This window comes from Monopterus albus, unplaced genomic scaffold (assembly GCF_001952655.1).
Source record: "Monopterus albus unplaced genomic scaffold, M_albus_1.0 scaffold19.1, whole genome shotgun sequence".
Lineage (NCBI taxonomy): Eukaryota > Metazoa > Chordata > Actinopteri > Synbranchiformes > Synbranchidae > Monopterus > Monopterus albus.
In genome coordinates, this window is record NW_018127899.1 from 1,145,445 (window position 1) to 1,156,128 (window position 10,684).

Consider the following 10,684-nt stretch of genomic DNA (forward strand, 5'->3'; position numbering starts at 1 on the left):
TGAATAGATCTAATATTTACACATTTGCCCGAGGAGGAATGATGGGGGTAGTTACATTACTATTTTCCATAACAACTAGGCCCTTCCATAACATTATCTGACGACGTTAACAGATAGATAGCGCTAGCTATTTATTGATTAGCAAACCATGTTGTTATGCTAATTGTTAATGGCGATTATGGCGTTATCAGTCATCGTTCGGAAACAGCAAAATAATATCATTGACATAATCTTTACCGTAACATTACCTCTGTCTTTAGTTTAGGATGTTACGTGACAAAAGACCAAATTTGACCCAAAATATCCGGAGGTGAGGTGATGACGTAACAGACTGCATAGCCTCAAGACACAGGTACGATATTACTTATAATATGACCTTCGCTGCATTACAATTCTTTCTTATTCGAAACGTGATCAATATGTGCGTTAGTAGATGGAGAATTAACATGTAACATTTTAATTACATTCTGCTGAAGTGAACGAAATGACTCGAAAAAAGATTCGTTCACTTTGCTGAACGAGATTCAAAGAACCGAATCAGTAAAATCCGAACTTCCCATCACTACCAGGTGAGTATAGCAGCAGAACCAGCAGAGGGCGCAGCACCTCTCCTCCGCGACGCGTTCAGGGACCATAGCGAGTGTAGGTCACCCGAGCTTTGGTCCAATATGCAACCATTTCAGCATACCAAAGTGTCTGATGGTAAATAGACTGTATTTATAAAGCGCGTTTTTTTCACAGTGTGTTGCACTGGCCAAAGCGCTTTACAGGAGATCATACACCATTCACACACACATTCACACACCGATGACAACAAGGGACGGTAGGGCTGTGACAAATAAACGGGAATTTTAGTGTGATGCATTTGTTCCTGTTTTGTGTTCACATTTATCACAATATAACTTTTTTATAATTAATGTTGAGAGGGGCACTTTTGATTAATTTGGGAAAAGGGCAGGAGCTTGAGAACACCCCCCGCGGACAATTTCTGTAAAACGCATCCCGTACTTCCCTAGTGGTGCGCGGTGTCCGCTTCTAGTTTCCACCGTAACAAACGGGAGGTTTATCTAACTGGAGTCATATGGTGTGATCGTTGGAAAGAAGGAATACGCCTATCAGGGGGATCCGCTGGCATTTCCCACAGAAACAACAGAAAGTCTCCGATTTTACAAAGAGGAACATGCTTCTCTGCCAGGGGAAAGTTATTCGAAAATAGTAATGTTAAGTCCGGAACCGAAACTCTGCGACACAGACAACTTCCCTAGTCGCGACAGCAACTTTGCTACAGTGTAGCTGATGTAATACGGATAATATTTGTTGATGTGATGTAATGATAATGAGGGCACACAGTAGCACTTCAGTCGTTTCTTCCTGTGCTGCTACAGTGTCGCAGAAAGCGGCCGCTCGAAGCCTTTTTTTTTGTCGGTTCTGAGCGACTGTACTGACTGACCCAAATCAATGCATGTCAAGTCGTTAGTTGGAAAATTGTGTTTCAAAGACCATGGCTGACAAAGAGGAACTGAACGAACAGCTGAAGAAACTTCTGGTGCGGTTGAAAACGCCGCAGGAAGACAGACAATTGTGCACACTGATTCAAATTATCCAGGATCTGCTTTTCCTGGCGCACACGGAATATGGTAGGAAACACAGTCATCCTGCATATGCTTCATGTTCCTGTTCATAAACAGCTTGTCGTTTGACTCAAAAACTGTGGTGGGGGGTTCTGTTGAACTGAGCTAATTTGAATTAATTAGGGATTAATCAGTGCATAATATCTTCCAAACTGATCAAATGTCATTGATCATACTGTATATTTTGTATTTGGTATAACTCAGACACGTGTAAAGGAGAAAAGGTGCAGTGATTTCTTATGAAACTTAGTGCAGCAGAAGGAGAAAGTAGTATAATAAAGTATAATACTTTACACCACTCCTTCAGAATGAACTGTTTTGTAGTGTGGTGTAAAGTATAATACTTTACACCACTCCTTCAGAATGAACTGTTTTGTAGTGTGTTTCTTGGATTAGGAGAGATTTAAGTATATATTATGGGGCTTATACTACAGTATATCCATTTTGTGCAGTTTTGTACTTTGTACTTTTGCTGCAGTACATTCAATACATAATCATAAAGATGCATGCAGAAAGTGATGCATTGCTGTAGTGTGGTGGTCTAACTCAACTTAATATTAAAACAGTACAACCTAACTTAACCATGCTTAACTTTTTGTACCTAATTGCACTTTTTTGCTAATGAGAATTAGCAATGTATGTACAGTATGTAGGCTAATGTAAATCTTTTATGCAGGACTCACAGTCAGGGCTGAAGCGATTAATCGATTAACATTAAGCTGAATAGCTTTAGGTTTTGGGATTTAGGAAATTATTCTGGACTTTTTTCACTGTTTCTAACATTTTTTAGATTAATTGATTAATCAGTTATGTGAGACAGTATTTGACAGATTGAGTGATAATAACACACACCAGCAAAGTGGATTCAAAATCAAGTCTAGATTTTTAGCTTTAATTCAAGGGGTTTAACAAAAACATCACTAACTGTTTTGGAATTATAGCTATTTTAATGTATAGTCCCCCATTTTCAGAAGCTCAAAATTACAAAAATTGTCTCTGTCCAAATAATTATTACCTAACTAAGTACTTCCTCTATCGCTCTGCTCATCTCTGCCACACAGATTTGTCACTTGCTCATAATTTTAACTCTTCGTGTGTTCTCAGCAGCATTTTCATCACAGCTGTGTTTGAGCACTGCTCATTTTACCAGTGTTTGCAAATTAACAAAGAGTACTCGGCTTGCACCGTCATACTGGGATTCTTGATACAGACTATTTCCTAAGCATTTAAAAAAAAGAAATGTGTGAAAGACTGCGTCCCTTCCTTCCAAATTAACCAGTCACATCTTGTCTTCTTATTTGTTTTTCTGTGTTGCAGCCGTTGAACTCTTTGAGGACAAATGTGTCCATGTCTCCCTCGTGGTGGTGCTGTCATCCCACATGAGCAGCAGAGGGGTCCAGCAGGTACTGCAAGACATCAGAAATCTCACCAGCCTTTGACTCTGTACTTTACGTATTTTTCATTTACGTCATAGTAAAATAGGCCATCTTGAACTTTGTCTTCTTGAACTTAAAGAACAAACTTTGTGCAATGTCTTATTTTAATGACAGATGTCCTAGCATTAAGCTTTCGTAAAGCTGATAGTAATTTTTGCTTTACACGAGTTCAGGATTGCATCATCTGTATAAGTTACATTCACCACCAGGTGAATATGGTCCTATGCCAGGAATAGCTGGGATTCTTGTTTACAGCAGTACGTCATTCTTCTAGGCTGTACAGCATTCCACGGGGCCTCAAAACCTGTATTTTAGCCTTTGTATAAGGTTGCACATAAGTTTAGACGCACCATTAAAGGTAACCAGAACAGGCTAGAATCAGAAGGTAGATACCAGGAGTTTCACCATATTATGATGCTGCGGTTTGTGCCATGTTTACTCGAGCTCATTATGCAAATCACCTGAACTGGCAAACTCTCATGCCCTGAGTTTTTTTCAGCTTCTTCCATCTGCCAAATAAAGTCAAACATTCCTTTCAAAAACATATGGAAGCTAGAAAAGCCTTTTCTTTTCTGAGCCCCCCAGGGTGTTGAATTGTTATGTCTTAGTTGTTCAGGAATAGGGCTATTACCACCATCTTATACACTATACTTCATAAATGTCCTAGCACTAGTTTTTCATGGTGCTGAAAGGAAACAGAACTGTGAGTCATCTTACCTGAGACACTAGCAGCATTGCCCTGTTAAGGCAGTTTGTGTTCTGTGTAGTTCTACATGCCCACACCTGATGCAGCATGTTTATGACATCTTGTGACTGCTTTTTCACAAACTGAAAGTCAGATTGTGAGCCCGGTTTAAACTTTAACAGACTTGTTTGAAGGGTAAATAAAACAAAATCTGATTTTAAGTTTTCAGTTTTTCTTAAGCGCTGTTGTTAAAGTATCTTACATGTTAAATAGACACAGGGTCTTCACACCACCAAAGCACCTGCACGTGAAAGTGCACTTCTAAGGGCCCCATTTTGACGACTGCTCTTCATGTCAGCCATGTTAAATTTTATTTAGTCTAAAGTCACAAATATGCCTCAAGGTGCAAAGTTTCTTTTTTGTCTTGGTTTGTTAGCCTTGACATAAAGTGTGTGACAGCATACTGTTCTTACTGCAGGCTGGATGGTCACTGTTGTGCCGATTGATTGAAATATGTCCCGGTACACTGGGCCAGCTGACCAGACATCTGCAGGCAGCCAAGGACTGGGATGTACTGGGAGTCCACCAGTAAGTAAAGACATGTTTATTGGCTACCGTAGCTGTGGTGCACTTGTGTTAGTTGTGGAGTGGTGAATTAGAACTGTGTAGCCACACCACTGCAGGGACTTGGTGCACATAGTGTGTACCCCTGTCATCTCTTCCCTTACAAAACCCCATACAGTGTCTTGAAGAAGGTTGGTGCCTGGGTGCTCCGACAGCCGAACGGTTACAATGTGGTGCACCATATACTTATACACAGTATGTATGCGATGACAGCAGATTGCGTCTCACTTTTGTCTTGGGTCTTCCCCTCCGTCTTGCTGCAGCACACTTTGTATATAATAGCAATAAAGAAAAGCAAAAAGTGCCCAAAAAATTAAGTTAAAAAAAAAAAAAAAAAAAAACTTTCTCTGACATTTGAAATAAAGAGTGGTTTGACTGTTTTGCAAGGGAAGGTAATATCTTCCAGAAATATTGAGAGCTGAACAGTGTTGAAGTTTTCATATTGTTATTCTAACTTTATCAAAACGTATTATTAATGTAGCTATCCCTAAAAGAAGAATAAAAACTTGGACAGTTTTTAGAATTTTGTGACATTTAATATGTCACTTATGTGAATCATGAACATAATACTGGCTTTTGTCAGTGGCATCTTCATCTGAGCTTTACAGGAGATGGAGTAGGAGTTGGTACAATGAAAGCGGCAACCATGTGTTCATCAGCACGAGTTCCTGTTTAAATGCATCATTCCATATGTGAGCTCTGCCTACAGTACTGCCTCTGCTGAATTTGAGCCATTTTCCCTCTAGGCAATAGATTTTGGCTTTCTGGTGACCAAGTCCTAGATACATAGACTATTATCCTGAATCATCTTGACTGCTCTCTTTTCAGTTTGATCTGTTGATTTAAGGCATTTCTCCCTTTCTAGTACTTGAGTTGGCAGTAGTGCGTACACTAGTGTGCCCTGGCAGTAAGAGTTTACAGAACATATTGTTTGAACTCATGATAAGCAAATCACTAAATCAGCCCCTGGTTTGAAGCAATATAAAAACTTTTAGACATTAGGCGCTTGTATAGAGACAGTAAAATGGGTTTCTTTTGCTTGGCTATAGTCCCAGTGAACCTTTTACCTGTACTCTTGTGTTTTCTAGACAGATCCTGAAGGTGCTATCTCAGCACGGCACAGACTGCAGAGTGACCATGGTGGGACTCCGGGCCCTAGCTCTACTGCTCAGATCAGGTGCACAAGACATACAATGTAGCAGAGCATCGCTCTTGCTACATGTGGAGCATGAGTGCTAGAAAAAAATTGAAATCCAGTTTAATACTCCTTTCTGTGGCTTATGGCTGAAGTCCAGGTCCCAGTTTGTGATTTTAATTATAATTCTACATCCGACTAGAAAATTTGATCTGGACGACAAAGTCACAGATTTATGTTATGATGCACTGATTGGATAAGTACAAAGGGAAGCTAAAAACAGATGATTCACACTCTTTTCTTTTAGAAAAGAAGAGTAAAAATGTCGAACTAGTTTATTTTAAACGTCAAAGAACAGCATTTCACATGTAAATCTGTATATGTGGTGGTCTCTCTCACATCTGCCTACTTCAGAAAACTCAGTCTTTCTCAGTTTATTTTTTGAGCCACGTTTCAGCCTCCTTCCCTAAACATCTCTTTGGTTATTTTCATTTCTAATGTCTTGTGTAATGACCTGTATTTTATGATGATGTGAAGTGACACCCCTGAAAGCAAGGTGTGCATCATGGCATTTTGGTTATCTCCAAAAGTAGTGTCAGTGTCACAGCACCACCAAGGACAATAATCTGGCAAGCCAGATACTCCCTGCTTCTTCCTTAGTTCTTAGTCTTTGCTTCAGCTTTTCAGCTTCTCCTGTTTAACACTTGTTTGATTTGTTTAACTTTAAAATTGCAAGTTGGATGGGAGGAGTCAATCACTGAAATAGCTATTGCCATTGAGATTGGTTTTATAATGGTCAGAATTCAGTCATTAAGGCATGCGTTTCTAAGGTTGTTTTGTTCATAATACATAGACATGGTTCCTCTGCTGTTGCTAGAGGAGGAAGAGGATGTGTTTGGTCTGGTGGCGCAGGCGATGAAGACATTTCCTACCCATGAAGAAGTGCAGCTCCAAGGCTGCAGAGCTCTGCAGTTCCTACTGGAGAGTGGTGGGCAGACACACTGTAACCACATGTCTACTAGGTTTTTACATTAATAGAAAGTGTTTCTCTGTGGTTTATCGTCTGTAAAATATCTAAGAGAGTTTGTCAGGTTTAGACCCACATCATCAGATTGTACTCGGCTCAAATTTGTCTGAGCTGAGGCTCAACCACCTCAGAGCACAGGTGACATCTACTATGATTAGTAGGTTTATAGGTTTATTCATATGTAGTGTGTAACTTTTAGCATGTTTGCTAGCTAACATACTGTGTACCTGTATATCAAATTTAGTTATTGTATCTTTGCATTAACATTTTACTATGTTTTCTATACGGTAGCTGAATATATTTCTTATGATTGTGTTTCCAGTAAGCAATGATCATCTTGTGGAGTTTGTGGAGAACCAGGACCATGTTGTGATCCTGGCAGCTCTCCAGAGGTTCCCAGATAGCCCTGAGCTGCTCCTGGAGGCAATGAAGGTGTTGCTCCCACTGGCTCGTCCTGGTAAGACCCTATCACACTCCAGTTGTGTTTATGAGTGTTACAAGACTTAGTACACATCCAATATACATCCATCGTGAAGGAAAGACTTTCACACAGTCTGTTTAGCCTTGCTACCAGACTATTATGTCTCTTCAACGTTTTAAACAGTAACAGCACACCAGTAAACATGTGAAGTTGTGCTGTCGAGTAAGAGCAGCTGTTTGTGGGACAGGATAGTGGAGTTTGTTGAAAATAGCCAAGTATTCATGGAAATAGCCTGATTGTGAGGAATAGTATACAGTATATGACCAAAATCCACAGTTACACAGTGGATAGTTTAATTAGAGTTTTACAGTATTTCAATGAAAATTTCTTTTTACATTTTGTGGAGCAGCAAAATTAATGATCAGACTGCAGGAAAAACATTACTGTGAACAAATGGAGACACTCCCTTACACTCAAAACCTAATGAGCTGGATTATTTCTGCATGAAAAGTGGAGCTGAACATGTTCTCCTCCTGAATCTGCGTTTCTCTCAGATGTATCACAGTCAGTCCAGACTATCTGGCGATATCCTTCTCTTTCATATGTAAACTTTGTCTGACCATTTGCTTTTTTTGTTGATAGTTTTTTTGTAGAATAAATATCTCTGTGACAGCTAATCAGTTTGCATTATACTACTCCAGGAATATCGGTATATACTTGAAAATTACATTACATCCTCAACAAAAATATCAGTAATGAAAATCTGAAATCCAAAGCAGATGAGTCCTGTCTGTACTCCGATAGCGTCTTTGACCTCATGAGCTCTTTTCCTCCAGGCAGTAACGTGGAAATGTTGATGTCAGGAGGCACTCGGTGCTACAGCCTGATTATCGCCACCATGGATGCCTTCCCTGAGTTGGAGGAGCTACAGGAAACAGCCTGCTGCTTGTTCAGGAAGTTTACATCAGGTCAGACTCAGATTTCATCAGAGAATACCAAAGCTTCTGTCACATTCACCTCCTCCAATATAATGAAATCACATCATTTCTTACCTGGTTTTACTCAGTTGAGGGTTTCTCCCAATGCTTTTGTTCAGTTGTCACATTTGAGAAAATTAGACTGTATGTTTCTTTGCTAATTTTCTCTTCTTCACAGTTAGCATAGTAGTGGCTAAATAAAATTGCTTTAATAACTTTGGAGTATCCTCTCACTTGCTGGTGATGATAACACATGAATCCTCACCACTGATACAGCAGTGTTTGGATTGCATTTATTTTGATACACTAATGTGTTTGCAAGCTGACAAATAAGGACTGAAAAGGTCAGTAGAGACATCTGTGTGATCCAGGGTGTGCTTGTTTTTTGTCATCTTGTAGAGAGTTACTACAACATCCTGGTGGTGAACGGCATCCAGAGGGTTGTGGTTAGAGCCTGTCAGACTTTCCCTAACAATGCTACTCTACAAGCCGCCGCCCTGTCCTGCCTGGCTGACCTCAGTGAGCATTCACACTCATTCATGCTATATATAACTAATTTATTTATGGCACACTGATGGATTAGTGATGGAGACAACAGAACAATGACACACAGCAGTTCTATACTAAAGATAAATTATATTATGGTACAAAAACAGCATGTCTCTATATATTGTAACTATGCTGCCTGATTTCGAGAGAGAGAGAGAGAGAGAGAGAGAGAGAGAGAGAGAGAGAGAGAGAGAGAGAGAGAGTTTATAAAGTTATTTCCCCCTATACAACCAAACGAAGAGACATTTTGAAAGAAGTCACCATTTAGTGAGAAGTTTAGGCCTGTTTTTGTTTGATTTGTCATCAGAAATCACTGCGGGAAGGTGTTTCCTACATCCGCTTTGTTCTGAAATGCTGCTTTTGTGCTTGAAATAAAAGAGAAACTTATTTATCAAAGTGTGTGATTGTGAAGGGCAGTAAAATCTTCGTTGCATGCTGGTGGACAGACAGGATACTCGGCTTTAATGCATGGCAGAAATGATGAGCAAGAGGCCGATGGCATCTGAAATGCCTCTGATAGTTAGATTAGATCGTGTGCAGTATTGTACTTATACAGTGCTGTCTCCTCCTTTCAGCTGCAACTATCGTGCAGAGCAAAGCAGTGGCCGAGCAGGGACTGGAGAAAGGAGAGGAGGAGGAGAACAGGGGCAAGGAGGAGGTGGTGGACATGGGTCTGGGCTGGATGGAGGCCTGTTGTACGGCACTGGAGTACCACGCTACTGAACCAGCAGTTCAGGTCAGTTCAACTTTTTCAAGCCTCTGAGCTACACCCGGTGTAATTCCAGCTGTCAGAGTCTCTAACGGAATCACTTGTGCCGCCTCAGGAAGCAGCTTGCCGGGCCATTCACAGTCTATTACTAAATGGGGCTGGAGGGAGCAATTCAGAAGATGAGCAGGGTGACAGGTACCTACTGGAAAAATGAAGACCCACACATGCAGATGTTTAAAGAGGTTTAGCATTTGTTTGTAATGTTATTCACTGTGTAAACCCATATGCTGGTTTGTAAAAAGTTCAGATATCTACAGTATACACAGTATGGTTGTCACATATAGAAACATTCTTGGCAAACAAAGGCAGCATCTGTCACCTGTATTAGAATCAAGAAAATGCAGGAAATCAGGTTCTCAGGGTCAGCATCATTGATTTCTCTGCATGCTTCATTATTTATGTCATGACAAATGTTTAAGAAATGTATGAAAACATCTGTTGACAGAATATTTCTTGGGTGTTACATGGTTGTTTTCAGGACTCCTATTCACAGACAGTTAATGGCATCCATGTTGCTCCACTCCTCTTCTCCCAGCGTATTTAAAGCTGCTACCAGTGCCATTGCCGCACTCATCACACACAACAGTGAGTCATCATCGGAGATATTCTTTGCACTGAAGGTTTCTGTAACATACTGATTGGGTAAAATCCCACTTACCTACTGATCCTGATACGTCCAGCATTTTATAAAGGGAAAAACCTTTTTTGTTGCCTGGTAAAGTTAATGTCTCCTTTGCTTGCAGGTAAAATGCGTTCTCCACTACTGTCCGGTGGTCTGCATGTCAACGTAGTGGACATGATGAAGAGACACTCATCCTCAGCTGAAGTTTCCATCAGTGCTTGCAAACTGCTCAACGTGCTCTTTGAGGGAAGGTGGGAACAAACCCAGTTAAAAATCTGTGATGTCCTTTTCTGTTTTAGAAAACAAAGTTTTTCACTCAGAATGGTAAAACAATGACAGCTTTGATCCAGAAAAATGCATTACAAAAAAAGTTATATAAAGTAATTTCCAATTTTCATGAATGAAATAAGTATTTGATCCTTTTGCATAACGTGCTTTAGTACTTGGTGGCAAAACCTTTGTTGGCAATCACAGAGGTCAGACGTTTCTTGTAGTCGGCCACAAGGTTTGCACACATCTCGGGGGATTTTGACCCACCCCTCTTTGCAGATCCTCTCCAAGTCATTAATGTTTCGTTGCTGATGTTTGGCAACTCGAACCTTCAACTCCCTCCACAGATTTTCTATGGGATTAAGGTCTGGAGACTGACTAGGCCACTCCATGACCTTCATATGCTTCTTCTTGAGCCAATCCTTTGTTGCCTTGGCCGTGTGTTTTGGATCATTGTCATGCTGGAATACCCAACCACGACCCATTTTCAATGCCCTGACTGAGTGAAGGAGGTTCTCACCCAAGATTTGACAGTACA

At 40.4% G+C, this 10,684-nt stretch overlaps 1 protein-coding gene across 1 annotated transcript in view; it reads left to right on the forward strand.

Moving 5' to 3' along the window:
* Positions 1-996: 996 nt before the first annotated feature.
* Positions 997-10,684, forward strand: part of lrrk2 (leucine-rich repeat kinase 2) — a 30,620-nt gene continuing 20,932 nt past the window's right edge. The window contains 12 exon segments of the mRNA XM_020593444.1: positions 997-1,637; positions 2,949-3,034; positions 4,231-4,340; positions 5,465-5,553; positions 6,365-6,499; positions 6,861-6,995; positions 7,796-7,927; positions 8,336-8,455; positions 9,061-9,221; positions 9,310-9,389; positions 9,733-9,839; positions 9,998-10,127. Coding sequence (XP_020449100.1) covers positions 1,502-1,637; positions 2,949-3,034; positions 4,231-4,340; positions 5,465-5,553; positions 6,365-6,499; positions 6,861-6,995; positions 7,796-7,927; positions 8,336-8,455; positions 9,061-9,221; positions 9,310-9,389; positions 9,733-9,839; positions 9,998-10,127 — 1,421 coding nt within the window. The 5' untranslated portion in view covers positions 997-1,501.